The following is a 27,244-nucleotide window of genomic DNA, read 5'->3' on the forward strand; positions in this document are numbered from 1 at the left end:
ATATACCTTGGCTCCGCTGCATTTGATGGCAGGTTATGTTCAGTGGACCATATAGAGATCTTCTCTCAAGCCATAAAAGAAGAAGGGAATAATAATACATTCATTTAGTATTAAAATATAATTTCACCATTTCTAAACACAGGGGCACCTGAAGAACACATCACTCTCAGCTATTTACATTGTTCAGGTAAGACAAATTAAACTGTCTGAATTTCAATCAGAGAGAGATCAGGGAGAAGGTACACTCAAAAACAATTTAAGCCTTTATTTTTAAAGATTTTCACAATTTAATTAATAGTAAAACCACATCAAATTTGAATTTAATTATCCTTTTGTAATTTAATTGAATAATAACGATCCTTACTCAGTTATTTAAATAAATTACGTATGGATTATTCAATTCAATTTGATTGAATTTGACTATTAATTAAATTGCATAAATCTAAAAAAAGGCTTAGTGTACCAACATTATTGAATTGATTTTAGAGTTTAATCATAAAAACATGTCTGATGTTATTCTGGTGTTCCATTTTAAACTGGTCGGGCCTCATCAACAATTTGTTTGTTATGGTCTTTAAAACATCTTAAAAAAATAATGATTTAAATGCTTAAACTTTCATGAATGCTTTTCTTAAACAGTTGCAGAAACTTTCAGAGATGGGGAGCAAACAGTCAGTTCTAAAAGCTAGTGGCTACGAACTAGTGAGTGAACAAGACAAGATGATGCTGGTGAAGAATAAAGGTGGTGATCAGTTTGTCATTAAAGAGCTGAATGCTAACCAGGTAAGATGGATACTTTGTTTCTAATGATATTTAAAGACAGAAATTCTGATACAAACACTGTGTCTGTTTTTAGGATGATCTATCAGACTTTCTCCAGCAGCTCAGTCATCCACACATCGTCCATCACAAGGAAATCATCACAGGTTAAAATACGCTTTAAACGTCACACTTTGTTAACACATATTAATCTACATCCAGGGCTATACAGTATCAGCATAGATATTAATAAATAATTTTAAAGCACACTGTGATGAATGAATCTGCTTTCAGATCGTGACTGCTTGTATCTTGTACTGGAGCACTGCGAGGGTGGGGATCTCAAGGTCAAGGTCAAGGTAAACTTTATTATCCACAAGTAGGAAATTCATGTGGTCACCATTACACGCTCCATTATTAAATAGCCTGCTACATAACAATAAAAACATAATTACAAAACATTAAATACAAAAGCATTAAAAACATTTAAACATTAAAACCTAAGAAAAACAAGGACACGACAGACAAAACAATAAACATTGAAAAGAAACCATGACAAGCATGTATGGATAAATAAACTAGCTGAGTGCTAGCTGCTTGTTGTACAGTCTAATTGCTGTAGGCACAAAATAATTGCTGTACCTTGTGGTCCTAATTTTCCTTTGCAGTAGTCTGCCACTTGACCTGTTGCTTCTTAAGAAATTCTGATGAAGAGGGTGGGTAGAATCATTTAGAATTTGTTCTGTCTTTTTAAGACTAAGGTCATTGTACAATTGGGCTACAGTTAGCTGATCAACTCCAATGATCTTACTGGGTGTTTTGATTATTCGTTGCAGTTTATTCTGGTCCTTAATATACATGTTACCAAAGGCACAAATAAGGCCAAATGATAAGACACTCTGCAAGAGAGCTTTGTAAAACATCTGAAGAATACAGCTGTCTATTCTAAAATGGTTAAGTTTCCTTAGAAAAAACATCCTCTTCTGTAACCTTTTGGACTTATTTTGTGCACATTCATTAAAAGTCAGTTTATTGTCTATTTCAACACCCAAATATGTGTATGTTGTGACCCGCTCTACCACTACACCATTTATATTTGAGGGTGGAACTATAATTCCCTTTTTATTAAAATCTACAGTCATCTCCTTTGTTTTCTTCACATTAACCACAAGGAAATTATCTGTACACCAATTAATAAAACCCTGCACCTCCCTCTCAAAGCTCTCTAAGGATGCAGTATTGGACTGTACAAAACCCACTAATGCTGTATCATCAGCATATTTATAAAAGGTGTGGTTTGAGATGGTTGCTTGCCAGCTGTTGGTGTATAAGGTGTACAGAATAGGGGACAGAACGCACCCTTGTGGTGCCCCTGTATTTATGGCTTTTAACGATGAGACACATGAGTTGAATTTGACTTGTTGACTACGGTTCGTCAAAAAGTAAAACATCCACAAAACTAATCTTGGGTTAACCCCAAGGTGAACCAATTTTTTTACCATCAGGTGGGGTTGGATTGTGTTGAAGGCACTGCTGAAAGGGCTGTGCCAGCTGATCTGCGCACACCCTTAAAGTCCTGCTGCTAATACCATCAGGCCTACTAGCTTTACAGGGATTCACATGTCTAAAATAAGACTTAACATCGTCTATAGAAATATCTATATCCACACACTTCATACTACTGATTTATTTATAAACAAGTTCCTGGTCAGCTGTAAAATCATGAATATCAAATCTGCAATAAAAATCATTCAAGTCATTTGCCATTTCAAGTTCATTTTCCACTGCCATGAGATACCTCTTAGGCTTGTATCCTGTGATTGCCTGGACCCCCTGCCAAGCTCTCCTAGTATCATTTCTAAAAAAGTTCTCTATTTTACGTTTATATGCTGCTTTACATTCCCTCCCTGATCATACCTTTTATGTTTTTCTGCACAGTCCTTTTCTCTATTTCCTCCCAATTTAAACAGTCACTTTTTTTGATTAAGAAGTTGTTTTAATTCTGGAGTTACCCAGGGCTTGTTGTTAGGAAACATCTTAACAGTCTTTTTGGGAATGATTGCGTCCTCGCAGAATGTTATGTACCCCGAGACAGCAAGCGCCGCGTCGTTGACGTTTTCGGTCCCGTCGGTCACTACGTTCCAATCCGTGCGCTCTAAGCAATCTCCCAGTGCCTCGGATGCGGCAGCAGTCCAGCTCTTAACCTCCACCTCACAGAGATAACACTCAAATTGAAGGGAACAGTTAAATTTTCTGAGGTATGTTTGTAGATTTAGAGATGGTAAAATTTAACCCATTACCATGATTTAGAGAAATAATCTGTTAAACTGACATCAATTAAAAGGCCTAAATTAAAGCATTGATCTACAAATTTAAAATGTTATCTGTAAATATGAACTAATATTGTGATTTTGTTGCAGTGTTTGTGTTGTTAAGTTGAATTTTTTCTATATTCTCTTTTTCTTATTGGAATCTTTAAAGTTGACATGAAATGAGAGTTGCAATATTCTTCCGTATTGTGCTGTATAGTTTAGTGAAACGGCTTCTCAGTCAACAAATAAAATGTAGGACGAGGGGAATTGGATGGCTGGATCATTGTGGTTTGCTATAGCTGTGATGTCATGTGATTGACAGGTTACAGTCCCGCCCTCGTGCGTAAACAGATCATCAGAGAACGGATTACGCTGCAAGAGAGAGGGAGTTCATTAGATTAAAGATCATGAGGGCACATAAAAAAAAAAAAAAATTGCCCAAATAAATCTTTAAAATAAATCTTACAATATTCCATTAAAAAACAAACAAGGATTGTCCATTTTGATTTGATGGTGACCGACTTATAAAGTCCCAACAAACACTGGACTCAAACTAATCCAAAGTCGGTCAGACGTCATATTTTGGTTGAAAATGAAAGTCGGGGTGACGTCTAAACCCAACGTTTGATTGTTTGACCTATGGACTAAACATGTGATGTGCATGTGCACATAGACGTTTTCGCGTTTTTGCGGTTTTGAGGTCTGAGCAGAGATAACCTTTTTTTCTAAATCTGTTAGAATGGTGTCGTGTTAGTGGACCATAACTAATGATTTTTGCAACTGAAGTGAATCAATCAATCAAACTAACTTTAGCTGGACAATAACTTTATTCTAGTATTCTAGCTGATGTAAAGCCAAAACAATCTCTGTTACTGTAATTTCCTATTATCATTGTAAAGCTGCTTTGAAAGAATCTATTTAGTTAAAAGCGCTATATAAATGAAGGGGACTTGACTTGACTTTGTTTTGTATAAGCACCGCACTGCAAAAAAAGGTTCAAATGCATGGCAGCACAATAAATATCTCAAGATCTCAGCAGAGGAGGATTAAACACTTCACTTATTACTAACCAGAAGGACTTTATTTCTGTTAGACATCTACAGAAGTTCTTATTGAGAATTAACAGAGGTTTAGATTTTGATGTTTTATTGAAAATAATAGTTTGGTTTGAAGTCACCATTATGGTAATATGTTTGCCATTTAGTTGTGTAGTTTGGCTCTTGACTTTTTAACATGAGTTTTTCTCTGGCTGCTGTTACTGTGTTTCTTATGGCAAGAAAATCAGGAGAAAATGTGATCAGATGATGTCAGATGTCTACTTGTAATAAGTACTGCCATGCATTTCACCTTAAAAAAAATATATATAAGGAACTCCCGCACACCATCTTAACTTGCAATTTAATTTGTATTAATGTACAACGTTTCGGTCACACGACCTTCATCAGGAGTCACTCCTGATGAAGGTCGTGTGACCGAAACGTTGTACATTAATACAAATTAAATTGCAAGTTAAGATAGTGTGCGGTAGTTCCTTATATATTGTAACGTCCTATCTGGCCTCATTATCCAACGTACCTATCACTTACAGGTGTGCGATGGAGTTTGTGCATACTGGTTCATACCAAGATGGAGTTCGTGCATCCTGGTTCATACCAACCAAAATTTGACATCTGCCCAACGTTGGAGCTTGATGTCAAACAAACGTTGGATTTTGAACAATGAGAGTGTGCTGGTTATGAGTCCAGTCCTTGATGAGTGTGGTAATAAGGTGTAGAGTGTGATTAAACTCAAGAGGAGAGTGAACGGTTTGTGAATGATGAATGTGTGGAAGGGAGGGAGAGGGAGAGCTTGGTGTAGCCGTGAATTAGGAAGGGACATGCTTAAAATTTACAAAAATGAATATGAACTAAACTATTGTTATATATATTATATATTAGTCTTTCACCATAGCCTTTAAAATACCAAAAAAAAATTCCACATTTGTAATTTCACATTTTATGTATTTCTAGATTGTGGACTGGACTGTGAAGATCTGCATGGCATTAAAGCACCTTCATGATCAACAGATCCTGCATAAAAACCTGCAGCCCAAGGTATAAATGCAATACAGTTAAAGTTGGCATGAAATGAAATTCACCTCTATTTGCTAAATCCATGTTTATATATAAATTTGAAATCAATTTTCATCTAGAGATCTTATTTTGAACTTATTGTGAATTCATGCATACGTTAGTTTTTAAATAATTTTGTTTAATTAATCGCAGTCTTTAATCAGATTGTCATAACTGAACTTTCTGGTCAAACGACTTGGGTGACACTACACTTTTAAATGCACAGGAAAGTTTGTTGTAGTTGGTAAATAACATTCTTGAATAAATGTTTATGGATTTAACTAATTTGACATTCTGGTCTGACTGGACCAAAGACTGGTTGCAATAAGAGCAGCAGCACACAAAATACCACATACAACAAATATTTATGTAGCGCCCCCTACTGTCCTCGGTGTATCTACACTTTGGAATGTTGGACGCTTGAACCCAGAAGTTTATTTGTCTCTCGACATGATCTTATAATCAATCTGTGACCATTGGTTCTACACTACTTCTTACAAAGTGCAAGTCAGATCTCTGCAAGAACCACTTTTAAACAATTGCAGCTACCTATCTGTTCTATTAAAGTGACCACACTATATAACTGAAATATACAATGGATTTATTTAAAAGAAAATAAACAGAAATAATTAACAAAACCGATTCAAATTAAATATGAATAAAATCTGTTCAACCAACTTTTTCCAACCAATTTTCAAATACAGTTTGACTCTTCTGTGCACAACAACAGGCACTAAAATCAGAATCAGAATCAGAATCAGAATCAGAATCAGAAAGAGCTTTATTGCCAAGTGTGCTTGCACCCACAAGGAATTTTTCTTGGTACTGAAGCTTCCAGTGCACATATACAAATACAAATACAACAAGAAACATAGTAATACAAATTCTAAGAATAAAATATATAAAAAAATAAAATAAAATAAAATAGTATAAAAAGTAAAAAAAAGGGGTCACAGTTGGGTTTAGTCTGAATAAACATTTACAGATTATGAACATATTTACAGTATTTTGAGAAGTATGAATAATATAAATATCACCTGAGTTAGAGAATATTACACTAGACAGTGGGAGTCTAGTGCATGTTACAGATTATGAACATATTTACAGTATTTTGAGTAGTATGAATAATATAAATATAAATATAAATATCACCTGAGTTAAGAGAATATTGCACTAGACAGTGGGAGTATTGCACTTGCAGGCATATGCCTTGGGGGGCATGTTAAGTGTTCAGAAGGGAAATGGCCTGTGGAAAGAAACTGTTCCTGTGCCTGGATGTTCTTGTGGTAAACAAGAACATATAAAATGGTAAACAAACTTCAGTTTCAATCAGAAATACAAACTGTAACCCTGGAATAATATACTCAATGAATCACAGAGTATTAAACCATTAGGCTATATCATTCACCAACAAAAAAAAAAAAAAAAAAAAAAAAACTTATTGTTGGCCCACCACACACACACACGTTGCAGGCATGAAACTTAAAATGGCCGATTCGCTCTATCCACCTTATTCCGCCCCGCTCTCTTTTAATACTTCGCACTTCCGCATTTTGTCATCCGACTTCCGCTAAACTTCCGCTACTTCAGTAGTTAGAGGATTGTTTATAGTTAGCCAAAACTTTAGCAAAATGACAAATTACGTTAATACCGTAAATGTTTTAAATTGGGAGCACGGAGAAAACTTCATACGACGATCAGTTGGTCTCACATTTTCTCATCCATCGTCATTGTTAACATGGCCAGAGGTAACCTATAGGGACATATTTAACTACTTCATCCTGTCAGAAGGAGTTGATGGAGCAGCGATGAAAAATTATTTGTAAATAATAAGGAATGAGAATATTTAGGGTTAAGGATAGGAGATTAGGTAATTGGTTAAATGTGAATGACTAAATAAGTTGTATAAAATCAGTTTTAAGAAGTGTTTGATGTTTTCAGGAAGCTAGAGACACCTACTGACATTCATGTAGATACATTTCACCATTTAATTTTCATAAGTAATAAACCAAGATGGTATTCATTTGCAAACTTGACGTGACTTATTCCTTCTAATTAGAAGACTTAATTCCTTTAAGTTTTATGGGGAATCTACAGAGCTCACATTATATTGTTTTATAATAAATGACTGACAGGTAAAATCTGCTCACACTGTAAAGGTTTATAAAAATAACTATTCATAACAGGTAACATCTGGTCACATTGTAAAGGTTTATACAAATAACTATTCCCAATAGGTAAAATCTGTTTTACAAGATTCACAAAAAGGACAAGTTTCATAAGATCGCTTGGGTGGGCACTTCAAGTTTAGTGCCTTCCACCATTGCCTCAGGTGCTCCTCGTCTTTAGGTGGTGGTGGGTGTAAATGCAGAGTATACGTAAAAGTACACCACAACATTCCGATCGCTTTACATTGTGTTTGTAACACCGTTGGTTAAATTGTTCTATCCTCTTAATCCAATTGTTATGGCAGCCCCTAACTGAGCATATAATACTTTACATTTTTTTACCGTTACAACTATAGAATTACGTCTAGAAACTAGCGTACAGTAGGTCCTTTCAGCCGGTAATCGCTTAGATCACATTTGATACTCTCACATTCGCCGAGGTAAGGGACAAACTTGAGTAAAGTGTCTCAACGGTAACATGAATAGTCCAATTCACTGCGATAGCGATCAAGAGTTAAACTATAACAGTTCTTCCGAATCGCGTTGTGTGGTACGGAATTTGAGCGCTGGATTGACCTCCTGCAATATTCGCATTTCTTCCTTTTCCCGCTACCTCTGACCCTATTTTGACTGACATTAGCACTGGCCAGTCACAGTTGCCATAACTGATATGAGGCGGGATCAAGCTGTTTTTAGCCAATAACATTTAACCAAACACAACTTACATTTACATTTACATTTTACATTTATTCATTTAGCTGACGCTTTTTATCCAAAGCGACTTACAATTGCTATATATGTCAGAGGTCGCACGCCTCTGGAGCAACTAGGAGTTAAGTGTCTTGCTCAGGGACACATTGGTGTCTCACAGTGGATTCGAACCCGGGTCTCTCACACCAAAGGCATGTGTCTTATCCATTGCGCCACCACCACCAACTTACTGACGAACATTTCTGAACAGGTACACTTTGATTCAATAATTAGAAATAAACAAATAAATAAAATAATAATAAAGAATAATCATGTAGAAATTAACCTAGAATTACATTTAGAAATAAAATAAAGAGGACATTACTTATTTAAAATTCACTACATGCTGACCGACAGAACATACTGTATGTAGAATAGCCTACACTTGAAAGCAAATTTCTGAAATTTAAAAAAAAAAGTCACAAATGAATCATATTAATAATCAAATAAGTATGAGATTAATCACAATTTATTATTTTTAAACTAACATTGCAGCTATAACATACTCAATGTGTGTTTTCTTATGGCAGAGCATATTTTTCACTGCATGTGGAACCATTCGTCTTGGAGAGTTTGGAGCGATTCGTGAATGGTACTGTATGTGCTCCTTTGATTTAAAACATGACTTGTACATAAAATAACACGTGATAAAAGAAATAGTCCATATGTGTGTGTGCATTATGATCTGAACCATGTATTTCTGTTTTTATCAGGTCCACTAATGCACAGACAGCAGAAACAAAAGCTCTCTCATACATTGCACCTGAGAATTTGAATGGCAGACCTTTTGATGAGAAATCGTAATAACATTACAATTGTTTTTATTATTATTATAATACATTTCAGAATCTAACCTTCATAAGCTTCACTTTTTTACAGTGAAATTTGGAGTCTGGGATGTGTCATCTATGAGATGTGCATGCAGAAATGTGCGGTAAGATTTTCTTTCATTAGATATTGAGCATGTTTAGTTTAATGTCAAGCTTTAATAAAACAATGATATATTGCAAAAAAAAAATATATATACTTATATATACACTCAAATATTATCATATAATGTTATTTTTAATGTGATGACCAAAAAATTATTTGTTCATCCTTTAAAGATTACCCCCATTTATAAAACTAAAAGTTTCAAGATGTAGGAAAACTCACACTTATTTAAAAACATAGAATTTTGCATTTTGTGAACTGTTTCACCCTTAATGTTTATAAATGTAAACATTCTGCAAAGTTATAAAGTTGAAAGTGCACAATAAATAAAGTTATGTTCTCCCAAATAATAGAAAAGAATTTGAACTGCCTATACAAGTCATTTGTAATTCAAATCCCATGTGTGACGGTTCTACGTCACTAGAAAATACTTTTGCAAAATGCCTGCCTATGTTGTTGTCCGCCCAAGAACAACTTAACCTGCCCTCAACTCGTAATTTTTAACTGCTTCTCAAAACTTAACACGGGATTTGCAAAATGCTTGCTCTTAAAAGATGGGTCAGTACACAGTTTATTTAGACCAGCATTCTCCTCAAAATCACAGCCTGTATGTATGTATGATTAATTATTGATGTATTTTCTACCGGGTGTTCAAAATATGTAGATTTGTGTTTTATATTGTGTAAGTTTCCAGCTAACCAGCTATTAAATACTTCAAAATACTTCTGCTAAGCAGCTGTGGGCCACTCTTACCTTTAACTTTGTCTATTAATGCAGCTTGTCTGTCGTTCTTACTACTTTGAGTAAAGATAAAAGATGAAGCTAGATTAGTTTTACGTTCACGTTACATCAGTCATTCACGTTAGTGCCCACAAATCTATGCATTGTTATTGATACAGTTCCCGCATGTGCACCGCTAAAATTTTTGAAATATACACAGAGGTTTGTTGATGGCTTGTTAATAAGGAATAACAGTTGCAACATCTCATAATGTTCCTTAAAATGACAAGTGTATTACTGAGAAACATCCTGCTCAAGTCAACCTTGTGAGTTTTGGGTTTAATAACTAGTTCTTCCAATGTTTCACCATCGGACATTGTTACTGTCTTTACAGTGTGTACATTCACTGAGCTTTAGAAAGCCTCCGGACGGAGCTGAAAATCAGTTATGGTAATGGGTGTTTAGCTTCCGACAGGTGCTGTAAGCGGTAGAATCACAACAGACTGGGCCATCTGGCCAATCAGTGCAGTGTAAGCTCACGGAAAGGAGGGGTTTAGATTTAGAGATACTGATTCATTCATCGAGTCATTTGAGAATAATTAAAACATGTGGTGATGTGCAATGTCTATAATGAGAAAATTAAACTGTTTCTTGACCTTTGATGCATCTAAACCTGTTGTAGGAGACCTCCAAAACAAAATTATGAGCATTTAAAATAGCGTAATAGGGGCACTTTAAAGGAACACTCCGACTTTTTGGGACTTTAGCTTATTCTCAGTATCCCCCAGAGTTAGATAAGTCCATGCATACCTTTTTCATTTCTGTGCGTTCTGTAAGTGTTATTTGACGCACCCACCGCTAGCCTAGCTTAGCACAAAGACTGGATGTAAATGGATAATGGTAGCATACTAATCCCAATAAGTGACAAAATAATGCAAACATTTTCCTATTTACATGTTGTGATCTGTATAGTCACAGCGTGTACAAATAACAAGGCTATATGAGACAGAGACCATTTTTAATCGTATAAATACTGGGAACTATATTCTCACTAGGCGTAGGAGCACAGCTAACGTTACTTGGGCGGAGTGATTAGCGCAGCACACGAGACGCCCTGTGGTGAGAAGCTGAGAGTTCGCTCAGAGTTGGAGTAATAGAGTCAGCAATTACTTGATAGTAAATTTATAGTTTACAATCATGGGTGGTCGCTGTATTGTAAAGAGCTGTGACAATAAACAGGGGAGACCAGGTAATACTATGATGTTTCATAGAATTCCAACTAAAAACGCTGACCTGATGAATCGAGGGCTACAAACACACCTGTAAACAGCATCACGAAGTATTTCGTTTGCTCTGAACATTTTACTATAGACGACTATTTTGAAAAAATGCAAGTTGCCACACGGACCATGAAACGTGTGCTAAAGGATACAGCCATCCCATCGATAATAAAGACAGGACAAACTGAATCACCTGTTGCTGCGGTAAGTGTTCCGTTATGTTTTGAGATGACTAACATTAGCCATACTGTAACAGTGCCATGCTAATGTAATGTAACCTTAGTAGTGACACTATTACGTGAATAGAGGCTCCGTGTATCCCCTTTATTGTTATTATCACTGTACTATGAATGATCATTATAACAAAATCGCTTACTTGGTGGACAGCTGACCATTAGGTTCACTCGGCATGGGGCGTTTCTTCCAGTTGATCTTCCGTGGTAGTGACGCAAATATTTTGATTGTCATCACTCATCAAGCCTTGACATTGATGGCAAAACCCGGTCCCATTCATTACAACAAAGGCACTCGGTTTCTGTCGGCATAGGTTGGCATGTTCCACATTTAAATTTTACACCACCAGTCCGTGTTCGTTCTGATTCTCACTTCGACATCAATCTGTTCGGCATCTTGTCTTACAGCTTCCAAAGTTTGTAACTCCTCGTCTGTGTATTCTGGCTCAAAACTATATGGTTCTGGATCTTGGTTTGATACACAGCAAAATTCCTCTGACAATTCCTCAAAGTCAGCCATGATCACGAGTCGCGTTCGCTACTAGCTAGTCTGTCACGTTTGTTTTGTTTACGGAACCATCAACAGTCAGGGCGTCTCGTGTGCTGCGCTAATCACTCCGCCCAAGTAGCCACTCCGCCCAAGTAGCTGTGCTCCTACGCCTAGTGAGAATATAGTTCCCAGTATTTATACGATTAAAAATGGTCTCTGTCTCATATAGCCTTGTTATTTGTACATGCTGTGACTATACAGATCACAACATGTAAATAGAAAAATGTTTGCATTATTTAGTCACTTATTAGGATTAGTATGCTACCATTATCCATTTACATCCAGTCTTTGTGCTAAGCTAGGCTAGCGGTGGGTGCGTCAAATAACACTTACAGAACGCACAGAAATGAAAAAGGTATGCATGGACTTATCTAACTCTGGGGGATACTGAGAATAAGCTAAAGTCCCAAAAAGTCGGAGTGTTCCTTTAAGGACAACTATGCTGTCGTTGGGCGCAAACTCGAGGCAGGAATCGTCCACTGAAAGAGCCTGCACATTTACATGCACCTATTCTCTTGACCGATGCCAGAGCCAGCAGAAGGGCAGTCTTTAGTGAGAGAGACCAGAGGTCGATTGTCGTGAGCGGCACAAACAGAGGGCCCGGAGCGCCCTCAGTACAATGAACAGGTCCCAGGGGAGGTTATGGGGAGACGCGGATTTAGCCTCCTGGCCCCCCTGAGAAATCTGACCACTAGGTTGTGTTTCCCAAGTGATTGGCCAGCTATAGGAGCGTGGTACACCACGATAGCTGCCATGTATACTTTGAGCGTGGATTAAGTGCATCTGTTATCCAACAGCTCTTGCAGGAATGAGAAGATGGAAGCCCATTTTTAGGTGTAAAGGCGCCTGGTAGAAGGTGCTCTAGCCTCAGAGATCGTGTTCATGATCTCCTGGAGGACATGTGAAGGCTCCCGTCGAAAGGCCACAGATGGAGGCTCCACAACTCAGGTTAGGTATGCCAGATTGCCCCATTCCGTTTGGGAAAGGAGGTTCTCCTCAGCGGGATTGGCCATGGGGCTGCTGACAGCAACAGAACTATTCCTGGAAACCACACTGGTAAAATCGAGCATCTGTCCTCCCTGATTTGGTTGATGACCTGGGGAGCAGAACTACTGAAGGGAACCACATAATGGCGCAGAGAGGGGGCCCTGTGGGCTAATGCATTCTTTTTTTTTCATGACTTTCAGGTTGCAGTGAAATGCTCAGCAAAGCTGTGCAGAACCGTATAGGCCAGAGGGAGAGACAGGGGAGTCAAGGAGGGCTGTCTTGTCGGCTACCTTGATCTTCAAGTTTAACCATAGGTGACGCTTTGAGCACCACTTAACAGTCCATCATACGGCTGATCGTTTGGGCCGTTGTCTTAGTAGCGCACAGATTGAGGTCAGTTGTGACGTGCAGCTCCTTGAAGCAGCAAGGTCTGGGCCGGACTCATCCGTAGCGTGGAGGAAATTGGCTTAGAACACTTGAAGGACCACCCGTGCATGGAGGGCGGATCCAGCCTGACAGGCCTCAGAGTAGGTAAAAGTGTAAGTGTGGGCTGGTTAGGGGGTGTGCCACAACTGGTAAGTTAATCATGAACTAATGGGGAAGGTTCCTGGTGGGAGACTTGTTGATGATGCCCTGGCGGCAGAAACCATATGTCAGCGACTGTGGACAGGCACTTCCAGGGCTGACCACTCCATACTAAGTTTTTGCCAAGTTCAGGCCAGGCTCTTAACATCACCTGGCTCCTTAGGCGGTTGGGGGAGGAGTCCTGCATGGAGTCCGATCACCCCTCTGTATTTAAAGCTGTCAGTGTCATTGGCACAAATTCCTCCTTGGAAACCTTAAAAGAGGAACAAAATGCTCTTAAAGACGTGAAATTAATGTAAACACAGCCCTTTGAACACCCTTGTAATTTGCTTCAACCTTTTTGAAATTTATGAAAGATTATTTTATGAAAGATTCAAGCAGTGTGTGTAAGGAATTGGAAGCAAGCAGAGTACGATGTTTTTATGTTAAAAACTAAGCTCAGAATCGATTGGAGAGAAAATTGTGATGCTTAATAAAAATCTCAAAATCGATCCAGAATCGTTTGAAGAATTGTGATGCATAGATTTATTGTTGCAGTCCTACTGTGACAAAACTAGAATGAACCTCATTGGTTCTTGCGGAAGCTCAAACGTGCTGCGTAATACGAGAATTCACATTTCAATTCAATTCACATTTATTTGTATAGAGCTTTTCACAATATACATCATTTCAAAGCAGCTTTACAGAAAATGCATGAGTCCACATTACAATTTAGAGTGATCTGTTATTAGAGAAGTTATATATTTCAGAAATGTACATATACAAAATCAAAGTTAGCGAAAAATGTATTAATTTAAACAATGTAATAATTTAATGAAGAAACAACAAGCTCATTTAAGTAATTGTAGGGTTTGAGGGCGAACCAAACACAAATGAATCTTCCAGGTGATTTGTTCAAACATAATTCCACGCAGAACACAACATTCCAGGCCCCAAAATCACCAACCAAGAGCCATAAAATCCAGCCAGTCTACGCTAACCAACAAAAAACCCCAGCTAAGAACTTTATGGCCATGCAAGTTTCAAAGAGATGAGCCCAACTAAAGGAAGAACGTTGTCAATGTTAGATAGTTTGAAAAAGACTGATTGGTTCAGAGATGGCAAAGCTCAGGGCCCGACCAAGATAAAGGCAGAGGTTGCTTGATCCCACGACAGATATACAAAACAGACCTACTTCTTCTTAAGGACCTCTTAACGACCCCAAAGTTAAAATCTCTTCAAACCACAGAGAACTGAGATTTTACCTATAACAATACATAAAATCATCCCAAAACAATTATCGATGGACTTATAATCAAACATCATGCAACTACATAATTCTATATTGTGTATACCACTTATATGTGTGTCTAATAGGCTTAGATGCAATATAAGTCATGATTTGTTATAACTACTAGATGTTTGAATGAAAGTGTGTCGTGTTTCCTATCAATACGATCGTATGTTCTTAATTAAAAAGATGGCTTGATTGAAATCTGTGTAAAATGTTTTGTATTCTTATAATAGTAATGATGTCTAAACTGTGGCCTCTGTACTCTCTGCTAAAGCTAGAGAGTAAGGAGATCGTAGATAACGCATGATTTACGATGAGAAGTGAAGAAAATTCCACCTCTCAAAGAAAGACAGTGCCTAAGTGGTCAGAACTCATCCAGGAGGCTGGACAAACATTTGAGTTTAAAATCTTAGGACCCGAACAAAGCTGAGAGCAGAACAAAGAAAAAGTAGATTAAAAAATGATCATGGAGAAGCCATGACAGAGTAACCAGACGAGTAACCATGTAGACGAGCAGACGAAAGAACCCAAATCAAGATCAGAAGAACATGGGTTAAAAGGCTTCATTCAAGCCATCTAGCAACTCTCGTCTCATTCTTTCTTTCCTTAGTTTTCTTTTCTTTTCCGTGTGAGTCTCGGTTCTAAGTTAAGTTTTGTGGCAAAGTTTCGTTCACGATTCGACTGCAAAGCCTGCTTCCAACTTCAAAGACTTTCCATCCATCCGCCAGCACACATGTGACTGGCCGCCCCGACATCTATCCAGGCACGAGGAGACGCCCACCAATGAACCCGGGAAACCCCTTTTACACCGACAAAGGGAATCCCCAGAAGGAACTCAAAGACAAGCAAGTAGCCTCCAGACTCTTAAGCTGAACTGGTGCATTGATATCTATTTGATAACCCGCCTAAGAAACGATAGAAGGGTTAAATTAATGATTGATGGGTCGTTCAGGTCATGTCTTATAAGTGCATATAGAAACTTAGGATTTCATCATCTCACTCTTAAAACTCATTCTTTCTTCACTCTGTTTCTTTCTGCAACTCGTATGAATGTGTGTGTGTGTGTGTGTGCGTGTGTTTGTGTTAGATATTAGTTCTCTTACGAGAGGTCTCTCGTACTGCGTAAGTATCTTAAGCTATGGGGAAAACCTCTTTTCCACGAGATACTGAAGCCAAAAAATTATCCTTATAATTTTGAATTATTGCAAAACGCGTTGCAGCAGCACGCGGCCATGGGCGAGACGGCTTGCTCGCCCATTGGCTGCTCTGCGGCAACTGCATCAGCCTATCAAGCGAGGCCTGAGGTGACGTCAGGCCAATGAGGGCGCTTTGCGCCCTCCGCGCCACTTCCCGCCGAAACGGGCGTGGCCTAGCCCTATAAAGGAAGCTCGAGAAGGCTGATTCTCTGATTTTTCATCTCTTCAGCGAAGCTCACGTATCGTTGGATCACGAGAGAAGCCGCGCGCCGTCTGAAGAAGCCTCTAAGCGGGACGAGCCACCTCCGAAGCCGCTGGCCAACGCCGCCTTCTACCGCCGTTCCCGCTACGCTATCCAGCGCCTATATCCTTTCACTAAACTGTTCTTTGTGTGTGTGTGTGTGTGTGTGTGCTCGCTCTGCGACACACACTCTAAAAGAGCTCGCGTCTTTTTTAAGATGCCTTCATGCGGCTCGTGCCGAGCCCCACTCAGCGAGGGAGACCGCCATGTCATCTGCGTCTCCTGCCTGGGTGAAGATCATGCCAATGGTGACTCTGAGGACTCGCCTGGCAGTCTTCTCCGAGCCTGCACCTCCCGCTGTGTTGCCACGGCGTAAAAAGCGCCGCGCTCAGCGGGTCCTGGAACCTTCTCCAGTCCGACAAAGCTTGCCGGTTCGCCCGCCTGCTTCACCGGCTTCCCCTGAATCACTTCCTGTTGCACAGCGGCCGCTGTCTGCCGCCGCTTCTATCGAGGAGGATGATTCTAAAGCCGCGTCGGGAGAGGATGACACGTGCTCTCTGCTAGCCTCGGGCAGCGGGGATTGGGCGAGCTCTGTGGACCTAACAAGAGAGCTAACATCGAGAGGGAACTGATGCGCGTACTCACGTTGGCCGCGGCGAGCCTTGGCCTCGAGTGGTCTGCACCGGAACTTCTTTCTCAAACACGGCTGGATGGTTGCTTCCTCCCTGGGGAGCGCGCTTCGCCTGAATCCAAACCGGCTCCCTTTCTTCCTGAGCTTCACTAAGAGGTTGCCAAAGCTTGGAGCGCTCCCCTCTCAGCACGAACACGTTCGTCTGTGTCACCAGCATTCACCACCCTTGACGATGCTAAAAACAGAGGCTACCATTCACTTCCGCCGGTCGAACAGGCGATAGCAGCCCACCTTTGCCCGCCCTCTGCTGGACGGCGGACGAAACCGGTGCTGCCATCCAAAGCCTGCCGCATGACATCAACACTGCTCGCGCGAATAATCTCCGCCGCTGGGCAGGCTGCGTCAGCTCTACACACTATGGCCACGCTGCAGATTTTCCAGGGAGATCTCCTCCGAAAGCTGGACGAGATGGGCCCTGACGCAATCTGCCTTTCGGACTTAAGAAGCGCTTCGGACCTCGCTCTTCGCGCTACTAAGTCTGCTGCACAGGCCATGGGACGGTGTATGGCTTCTGCCACTGTTGCTGAGAGACATCTATGGCTGACGCTCTCGGAGATGTCTGAGTCTGAGCGCACCGCATTCCTCGACGCCCCGCTGTCTTCTGCTGGCCTCTTTGGATCCTCTGTCAACGAGTTTGTAGAGAGATTTTCCGGGGCACAGAAAGCGTCGCAAGCCTTCAAGCACTTCCTTCCGAAGCGCTCCAGCTCTACAGCGGGTCGTGCAAAGCCGCCTGCTCGAAGCTCTCAGCCACAGCCTCCGCCTTCTGCCGCTTCATCGCAGCGCCGACAGGACCGCAGCTCGAGACCCCGCTCTCGCTCGGCTAGCCGCCGCCCTGCTCCGTGTGGGCCACGGCCAAGGATTGCGGTGAAACCAGAAGCCCCGAAGCCATCCTAGCACGCCTAGGAAAGCGCTGGTGTTCGAGTTCCGCCGCGGCCGAACTCTCACCAAAGCGCACCGCTGTTTCAGCTCCAGGAATTGTGACTGTTCCAGCGTATCCTGCAATGTGCAAGCCCGTACAGTTGCCCGTTTGCCTGCACACAAAAGCCGTTTTTATGGCTACCTAGATAAATCCTGTAAAGAGTGTATTTTCTGGTGTCCCGGCCACGGCCGATGGTGCTATAAATGTAGAGCAGATGCCCACTATCCAGTGCCCATCCCTACACACAAGCACAGCCCTTCACACAGGGCCCGCGCTCATAAAATCGACTCAGGTCGATTGCGCACTCAACATAGTAAACGTGCCCACTGCCCATTGCCCACAAACACTATGTCATACATGTCGCACGGTTTCTGTAAAAACGAAACCTGTGCGCGCTCGCTCTGCTCAGGCAGACAGCGCGTCCGAAGCAGTAAATGTGCCCGCTCCCCCGTGCCCACACTTACTCACAGACATTATGAGTCCTACGGGACTCGCTCAGCCCTCCCTCACTCGGTTAAGTACCGTAGCGGGGTCGAGAGCGAGCGTTCTGCCCGCTGTGATCAGAGCCTTTATCTCAAGCTCAAAGCGAAGGGGGGCTGTACAGCAGACACTTCCTGGTACCGAAAAAAGACGGGGTCTCAGACCCATACTGGATCTAAGACAGCTGAACAAAGCATTGGCGAAACGCAGTTTCAAAATGCTCACGACCAGAAGAGGAGACTGGTTTATGTCGATAGATCTGAAGGACGCGCATTTTCAAATACAGATAGCGTCACGTCACAGGCGATACTTGAGATTCGCATTCGAGGGCCAGGCATATCAGTACACAGTCCTGCCGTTCAGTTTGTCCCTAGCACCCCGTACATTTACGAAGTGCATGGATGCAGCGCTCGCACCTCTCAGACTCCGAGGCATGCGAGTGCTGAACTATCTGGACGACTGGCTGATTCTAGCTCAATCACGATCAGAACTCGTGGAGCACAGGACCATTTTACTCGATCACCTCGAGAATCTAGGTCTCACAGTCAATTGGGCGAAGAGCTCTCTGAACCCCAGTCAAACGATATCGTTTCTGGGCACAGTTCTGGACTCACAGTCTATGATAGCGCGGCTTTCATCACAGCGCATGCTAGACATTCAGCGAGCTCTTTTCGCTGCGGCGCGACCGTCCCGCTCAGGAAATATCAAAGGATGCTCGGTCTTATGGCCTCAGCATCATCAGTTCTTCAGCTGGGCTTGCTCCGCTTGCGCCCTCTGCAGTTCTGGTTGAAAGCGCGGTCAGCTTCATCTCACGGTCAATCAGAGTTGCCTTGCAGCTCTGAAACCTTGGAAAGCAAGCGACTGGTACCAATCAGGTGTAAGCCTGGGGACTTCCTCGAGAGTGAAAGTGGTGTCGACAGATGCCTCCACCTCGGGATGGGGAGCGCTGCTCGAGGGCAGACCGTTCTTTGGCCAGTGGTCAGAACGGGAGAAGCTTCAACATCTGGAGATGCTGGCAGTGGACAACGCGCTGATGCGTTTTCGTCCTCAAATAGAGGGCCACCACGTCTTAGTCCGCTCGGACAACATGTCAGTGGTGTCCTACATAAATCGCCAAGGCGGTCTCAGATCCCGAAATTTATACAGACTGGCGGAACGCCTTCTGGTATGGGCTCAGCACAACCTGCGCTCGTTGAGAGCAGTGCACGTGCCTGGGCTGCACAATTTGGGGCCAGACAGACTGTCCAGGAACAACATTCCGGCGAGCGAATGGTCTCTACACCCGCAAACAGTCCAGCTGTTGTGGGAGAGATTCGGCAGAGCGGAAGTAGACCTGTTCGCGTCTCACGAAAACGCTCACTGCCCTGTGTTCTTTTCCAAGAGAAAGAGCGCGCTGTCCCAAACGTGGCCGCGCTGCCCGCTCTATGCTTTTCCCCCCGTCTCTCTCCTGCCTCAGGTGATAGAACGGATCAGGGAAATAAAATGCTCAGTGCTGCTTGTAGCACCACTCTGGGAGAACCAACCATGGTTCCCAGTTCTGATGCAGTTAGCAGACACTGCCCCATGGCCAGTGCCTTTGAGGAGGGACCTCCTCTCTCAGGCCAGGGGTTCGATTTGGCATCCTCACCCGGAGTTGTGGTCCCTTCATGTGTGGGCGCTCAACGGGTACCCGCTGACCTCTCAGTGGGAGTGCTAAATACTATCACTCATGCTAGAGCTCCGTTTACCAGACGGCTCTATGCCTTGAAGTGGTCTGTATTCTCCGGCTGGTGCATAGCTTGAGGCTTTTTGCACCCTTCGACTGTGGGGTGACGGAGGTTCTCTCCTTCCTACAGGAGCTGCTGGATAAGGGCAGAGCCCCCTCCACGCTCAAAGTCTATGTGGCGGCTATCACAGCGTTTTTTAAGTCAACGCTCTGTCAGTCAATAGGAAGGAACGATTTAGTCATCCGCTTCCTCAGGGGAGCTAGGAGGCTGAATCCTCCCAGACCTCCCTCAGTCCCTATGTGGGACCTCTCTACGGTTTTGGAAGCCATGAAAGGTGACCCTTTCAAGCCTATCCAGACGATTAGCCTCAAACATTTGTCTTTCAAAACAGTGTTTTTGTTGGCTCTTCAGTGAAGCGCGTAGGTGACCTGCACGCGCTCTCGGTGAGCGCGACGTGCTTAGAGTTTGGGCCAAGCGACTCAAGAGTCATACTCAAACCTAGGCATGGTTACGGTCCAAAATCCCTCAACACACCGTTTCGGGCTCAGGTCATTTCCCTATCTGCCCTGCCGGTGTCGGGCGAGTAAGGGGACGCAAGCTTTCTTTGTCCAGTAAGGGCGCTAAGAGCTTATGTGTCTCGCTCGTCTGTTTTTCGATAGACTGAGTAGCTATTTGTCTCGTTCAGTGGACGTTCCAAGGGACTGGCTGTTTCGAAACAGAGCCTATCCAGATGGATAGTTGACGCCATAGCGCTGCGTACACTGCCAAGGGACTACAGTGCCCGTTGGGTGTCAGAGCGCACTCCGCGAGAGGCGTCGCCGAATCAGTGCTGTCTGATTAGGACACTGAGATCGTGAGCGCTGCGCGCCGCCTACTGTTTATGCTATGGGCAGTATTGCGTAAGACCCGCATTTCCCACATTAGTTCAGGCTTGTCCCGCCTTGTCTATGTGATGTCATGTTAGCATTGCGTCTACGGACGCTGCTGTATATGGACGGAGGATTCCCCTCCTGTTTTCCAGGACTCTCTGTGAGTCCCTCTGGTGATTGTGCACTGTAATTCCTGGGCTTTGCCTCCAGGTTTATTGGTGTTTGATCTCAGCACGCACGGCGTTTTGCATTGGGTCCCCATAGCGTAAGATACTTACGCAGTACGAGAGACCTCTCGTAAGAGAACGTACTCGGTTACTAACGTAACCTCGGTTCTCTCTAGAAGAGGGAACGAGTACTGCGTATCTTGCCGTGCATGCAACTCACTCTGGTTCGCTTCGGCAATGAAAAACCAGAGAATCAGCCTTCTCGAGCTTCCTTTATGGGGCTAGGCCACGCTCGTTTCGGCGGGAAGCAAAGCGCCCTCATTGGCCTGACGTCACCTCAGGCCTCGCTCGATAGGCTGATGCAGTTGCCGCAGAGCAGCCAATGGGCGAGCGAGCCGTCTCGCCCATGGCCGCGTGCTGCTGCAACGCGTTTTGCAATAATTCAAAATTATAAAGATAATTTTTTGGCTTCAGTATCTCTTGGAAAAGAGGTTTTCCCCATAGCGTAAGATACTTACGCAGTACTCGTTCCCTCTTCTAGAGAGAACCAAGGTTACGTTAGTAACCGAGTACGTTTTATGTGTTAGTTATAATCAATAAAGTCTATAAAGAACAGTTATGCAGACAAATGGGTCCGTTTTTTCCATTTTTCTTTAAATGATGATTCTCTTAACCTTATAGTGTAGGTTAATTTTTCCATTATAAAAATGCTTTGAATTAGACTTGTCCATTGCTGTTGATCTGGGATGTTCGATTTGAGCCAAAGTCTAGTGATAGCCTTTCGAGCCGCAGATAATAAAATCTTGGATAAATAAAGGTCCTCCTTCCGCACACTTTCTGTGATGTCTCCGAGAAACATAACTTTACATTCCTTTGGGATATTGTATCCCAACACCTTCTGTAATGTATTATTAACGATAGTCCAAAATGGTTGAATTTTAGGACATGTCCAGAAGATGTGGGCGTGGTTTGCGTCCCTAATACCACAGTCCCTCCAACAGTCCTGAGTAATCCTAAGTTGTTTACTCTTCAAATAAGGAGTGATGAAAAACCTCATAAAACACTTCCAATTAAATTCTCTCCACTGTTGGGAGTTGGTGGAGGTCTGGAGTAGACAACATGTTTGATACCATTCATCCTCTGTGAGGACAACCTTTAATTCACACTCCCATTTTGCTTTTACATAGAGTGTAGTGTTTTTCAAGTTCTCCATCAGACTCCGATAGAGTTTAGACACAATCTTATTAGTCTTTTGTTGATAAGCGTCACACATTATTTCAATAAGAGGGTTTACCACGTCAGAAGAAATCCCCTTAATTTCTTTGTAGTAGTAATCTCTCAGCTGTAAGTATCTAAATAGATCATGGTTATTTAGATCAAAACTATCCTTTAGTTCCTGAAAACTCTTCATCTTGTTATTTTTGATAACTATGCAGAAAGCTGTCAGACCCCTACTCATCCAATCTTTAAAAGTACTGTCATAAGTAGCCAGCTTAAATCTGTCCAGTGTGATCCATCTCAGTATTTTTTGATCATTTTTAAGTTTCAATTGCTAAATCAGAGAGAACCATATTCCAAGGGAAAATGTAACTATAGGATTCAGACCCTTCCTTAGAGTGTCATCTAGGCCTTCATCTCCGAACAGGGTTTGAACATTATAATCTGGTGCGTAAGTCTCAATATCTTTCCATCGAGCAATATAAGAGTTATCACACCAAAGGTCAAGTCAAGTCAAGTCAAGTCAAGTATATTTGTATAGCGCTTTTCACAATACAGATTGTATCAAAGCAGCTTCACAGTATTAAATTAAAATAATACAACAAGGTTTGTTTCTAGTGGAATTTATTGATTGATAAAATCAGATTAAATATCCCCAGAATATCCCCAACTGAGCAAGCCAAAGGCAACAGTGGCAAGGAACCGAAAAACTCCATCAAGTGACCTAATGGTGTCCTAAAACTCCATCAGGTGACCCAATGGAGAAAAAAAACCTTGGGAGAACCCAGGCTCAGTCGGGGGCCAGTTCTCCTCTGGCGTTTATTAACTAGAGGCCGGATTGTAATTTGAACTGTAAGATTAAAAATATTATATGAATGCCTGGCTGAAGAGATGCGACTTTAATCTAGTTTTAAACTGGGAGAGCGAGTCTGAGCAACGAACACTATCAGGAAGGCTATTCCAGAGTTTTGGAGCTAAATGTGAAAATGCTCTCCCTCCTTTGGTGGTTCTGGATATCCTAGGTATGACCAAAAGCCTTGAATTAAGTGATCTTAAAGAGCGCGATGGATTATAGGGCGATAGAAGATCCGTTAAATAGACTGGAGCTAAGCCGTTTAGGGCTTTATAAGTAAGTAGCAATACCTTGTAATTAATACGGAACTTTATAGGTAACCAATGCAGTGATGATAAAATCGGTGTTATATGATCATATTTTCTTGATCTAGTAAGAACTCTAGCGGCGGCATTCTGGACTAACTGTAGCTTGTTTATTGAGGATGCAGGACAACCGGCTAATAAAGCATTACAGTAATCTAGTCTCGAGGTCATGAATGCATGAACTAACTTTTCTGCATCAGAAACTGATAGCATATTACGTAGCTTAGCAATGTTTCTAAGGTGGAAAAAGGCGTTTTTTGTAACATATGAAATATGATTTTTGAAAGACAGGTTGCAATCGAGTTTAACACCCAGGTCTTTTACTGTAGAGGATAAAGTAACAGGACATCCTACTATATTAAAGTTGTATTGCGAGAGGTTTTGTGGGTGGTTTTTTGAACCGATAAGTAGTACCTCTGTTTTGTCTGGATTTAATAAAAGAAAATTACGCGTCATCCAATCTTTTATATCGTTAACACACTCTGTCAATTTGGATAATTTAGCGTTTTCATCTGGCCGTGATGCAATATATATATTTGAGTGTCATCAGCATAACAATGGAAACTAATTCCATGTTTCCTTATAATATTTCCAAGTGGCATCATATATACTGAGAATAATAGAAGGCCTAACACAGATCCCTGCGGCACTCCATAGTTTACTGGAGTTATGATCGATTTTTCTCCATTTAAATAGACAAAATGGTGGCGGTCAGATAAGTATGATTTGAACCAGCTTACTGCTTGTCCTTGAACACCAGTATAATTTTGTAGTCGATCTAAGAGTATTGTGTGATCTATAGTATCGAACGCAGCACTAAGATCAAGTAAAACTAGTATTGAGATACAGCCTTGGTCAGAAGCTAAAAGTAAATCATTTGTGATTTTAACGAGCGCAGTTTCAGTGCTATGGTGCGGCCTGAAACCAGACTGAAACTTTTCATAGATATCATTTTCTTGCAAGAAAGAACACAACTGAGCAGACACCACTTTTTCTAATATTTTAGACATAAATGGAAGATTTGAAATGGGTCTATAATTTGCTAGGTTATTATGATCTAATTGTGGTTTCTTAATGAGAGGTTTTATAACTGCCAGTTTAAATGTTCTTGGAACATGACCTAAAGATAAAGACGAGTTAATAATATTGAGGAGAGGCTCTTCCACTACAGGTAACACTTCTTTCAGTAGCTTAGTTGGTATAGGATCTAATAAACATGTTGTAGTTTTAGATGAAGTGATAAGTTTATTTAACTCTCTTTGTTCTATAGTTGTAAAGCACTGTAATTGTTCCTGCAGGGTGATAATTGAGGCTGAATTATAAGGCGCAATTGAAGATTGAACGTTTACAATTGTGGTTCTGATGCTTTCTATTTTCTCAGTGAAGAACTTCATAAAATCATTACTACTAAACTGTGCGATGAGCTCATTGTATTTGTGGGTCTGTACCCTCGCTGATCAACTTTTCACTTCGAATTAGGTTTTCAACGAAGGTTATCGTGGAGCTGCCCTCTTCTCCTTCGCGGACCCCGTAAATTCTCAGATTATTCCTTCTCCCCCTTGATTCCAGATCATTAATCTTGTCCATCATCTTCTTTTGCTCCTTTAGTGATTGTCTGAGCGCGTCGTTAGCTGCCGCTGACCAAGACTCAAGCCCCCCTATGCGATTCTGGGCTTCTTCGAGTTTTTCACTCTGTTCCTGCACTGCTAGCTTTGTCACTGTTAGTTGTTGGCTGATGTCTTGTTTAAGAGTATTCATCTCTTGTTTCATGTCCGCTTTGAATGCATCCAGATCCGATTTCAGCTCCGTCCGTAGGCCACTTATCTGCTTGCTGATACTTAGCATAGTTTCGTGTAGGGTCTGCGTTGTTGCCTCGCCGTCGCCATCCTCTTCATCGGTGTTCACATGTGCTTCGTCTTGTTCGAAATTTTGCTTTTCTTTATCTCCTTGCATTCTCCTAGGCCCTTTCCTGCCTCCCCCTGGCATATTTTCAGACAAAATAGTCTATTTCTGAAGCAGTCAACTTGAATTTCAGGGGAAAAGTACCACCCAGCTTTGAGGAGCTCAAAGACTAGTAATCCGCCATATTGGTCAACCGTCCCTAACAATCACACGTTACCTTTTTAATTGGTGGAGAATGATGATTTACGACATTAAGTTAATTATATTAACTGATCCAAATATTCATAATCAATTATAACCAGTTATTATTGATTATTAATATTTCATACAGCTAAATTTGCTACATAATGAATACTTGTTTGTTAACCAATGATTATGACCACATTTTGGGCCACATTTACCAGCAGTCTGAATGTAGACTTTATGAAATGTGTAGTAGGGTAACTGTCCACTGATACAATTTTTTTTTTTTTTTAAACCAACTAGTAACCTCATATTTTTGTCTGTCTTTAGTTTACTGGAAGAAGCACAGTTGATATTATTTCAAAGATACTCACCTGTTCCTATGAAGCTCTTCCTGAGACCTTCTCTGAGGACCTTCGTCAGCTGGTAAAAGACACACTTCAGACAGATCCAGCGAATCGCCCGTCTGTCAGTGAGATCTTGATGAGGCCCTTTATCATTAATCATCTTTATGAAAAGGTGAGTTAAATAATTAAAATGTATCTTTTCATTCATTTTGTTGTTGTTTCCTAAAGTCATAAAGTATGTTTATCCAATATGGTTTGCAACACGGGCACAATGAAATTAAACAAAACACTAAACCATCAAACAAAAATTTATTTCATAAAATTTTTTTTTTTTTTCAGAGCACACAAACTATTGAAGAGCTTTATGGGAGGCTAAATTTTCTTGAAGAGCTGGCCGATGGTTTGGAGAAAGTCCACTTCAACACAACCGTAGGCAGCCTTGCAGGAGGTGTAATGGGATTGGCTGGAGGAATCACATCTGCAGTGGGGCTTATTCTGGCTCCGTTCACTCTCGGAGCTTCTCTGATAGTAACAGGAGTGGGAATCAGTGTAGCTGTAGCTGGTGGAGTAGCATCTGGTGCGAGTAACATAACAAAGATGGTTAATCAGCGCACAGACCGCCAAAAGATCAAAATGATCATTACAGAGTTACAAGAAAAAATAGCCTCCACAAGCAGCTGCATCCAAAACATCCAAATAGCAGTGGTAACTCAAAAGGTGCTTTCTGAAAGCAGGGAATCGTGGTCCAATGCACAATCTGGGGAAGATTTTGTAAATGTCGGAGCTCGACTTGGACGAGGACTGGGAGGGATTTCAGAGCTTATCCGCTTAACTCAAGTCTCAAGTGTTGGGAGAGTTGCAGCTCAGACTGCAAGAGCCGTTCGTGTGGCTGAAGCAGCAACAGGGGTTTTTAATGTACTATTTGTAGCTGTTGACGCCTTCTTTATTGCCCTCGACGCCAAAGAAATTCACAACCTCCGCAGAGATTATGCTTTAATAGCGGCTCAACAAGAATTAGAAATTGCAGCAAACAATACAGAGTCTGAAAGCAACCAAACCCCTGGGTCAACTAACGACGCAAGAAATGTGCAAGAGCTGCGGTGTGAGATCATGAAATTTGGGAAAAAAATAAGGGAGACAAAAGAGGAGCTAAAAAAGAATCTTGATGAATTAAATGTCGAATTGCAAAACCTAGAACCGGACATACAAACACAGATGACTTGGGATTACGGGAGTTTATAAAGCTCACTATGTTATTTTATCATAGACACATGTCTTGATTATAGTAGCAGCATATGTTTGGTAAGGGTTTACTATATATTCTGGGTTCTAGTTTGGTTATCACTCAGGGGGAACTTCTCAAAAATAAATTAAAGCAGCATTTATCTCGCTGCACTCCCAATAATCCAGTGATTTTAAGAATGTTAGGAATATATTGGGGCTTTTTCTATTTAGAGTAGAGTTTTTGTTTCTTAATGTTTTGAGCACTAGAAAAAAGGAAACATG

At 41.4% G+C, this 27,244-nt stretch overlaps 2 protein-coding genes across 3 annotated transcripts in view; one reads left to right on the top strand and one right to left on the bottom strand.

Moving 5' to 3' along the window:
- The window catches only part of LOC309492936 (uncharacterized protein), a gene marked incomplete at its 3' end in the record, with an annotated part of 173,869 nt that overhangs the window by 96,722 nt on the left and 49,903 nt on the right, over nt 1-27,244 (bottom strand). The window lies entirely within an intron of this gene.
- Nucleotides 1-27,244, top strand: LOC309492446 (uncharacterized protein). 2 transcript variants are annotated; one of them, XM_082161430.1, is made up of 11 exons: nt 1-187; nt 640-783; nt 857-926; nt 1,054-1,112; nt 2,979-3,017; nt 5,081-5,164; nt 8,631-8,692; nt 8,814-8,900; nt 8,980-9,034; nt 25,722-25,910; nt 26,078-27,244. In XM_082161430.1, exons 2-11 carry the CDS (start codon nt 658-660, stop codon nt 26,978-26,980), a joined length of 1,674 nt encoding a protein of 557 aa, XP_082017556.1. In that variant the 5' UTR covers nt 1-187; nt 640-657; the 3' UTR covers nt 26,981-27,244. The 2 variants fall into 2 exon arrangements, with proteins under 2 accessions (XP_082017556.1, XP_082017557.1); XM_082161431.1 differs by having other exon boundaries at nt 640-702.

This window comes from Leuciscus leuciscus, assembly GCF_965113295.1.
Source record: "Leuciscus leuciscus genome assembly, chromosome: 2".
Taxonomy (NCBI): Eukaryota; Metazoa; Chordata; class Actinopteri; order Cypriniformes; family Leuciscidae; genus Leuciscus; species Leuciscus leuciscus.

Bases quoted from the DNA above. Each gene is read 5' to 3' on its own strand.
- LOC309492446 (XM_082161430.1), top strand. From the start codon at position 658: ATGGGGAGCAAACAGTCAGTTCTAAAAGCTAGTGGCTACGAACTAGTG. The intron at 9,035-25,721 runs GTAAGATTTTCT...GTCTGTCTTTAG, and splicing joins TGTGCATGCAGAAATGTGCG to TTTACTGGAAGAAGCACAGT. The intron at 25,911-26,077 runs GTGAGTTAAATA...TTTTTTTTTCAG, and splicing joins TTAATCATCTTTATGAAAAG to AGCACACAAACTATTGAAGA.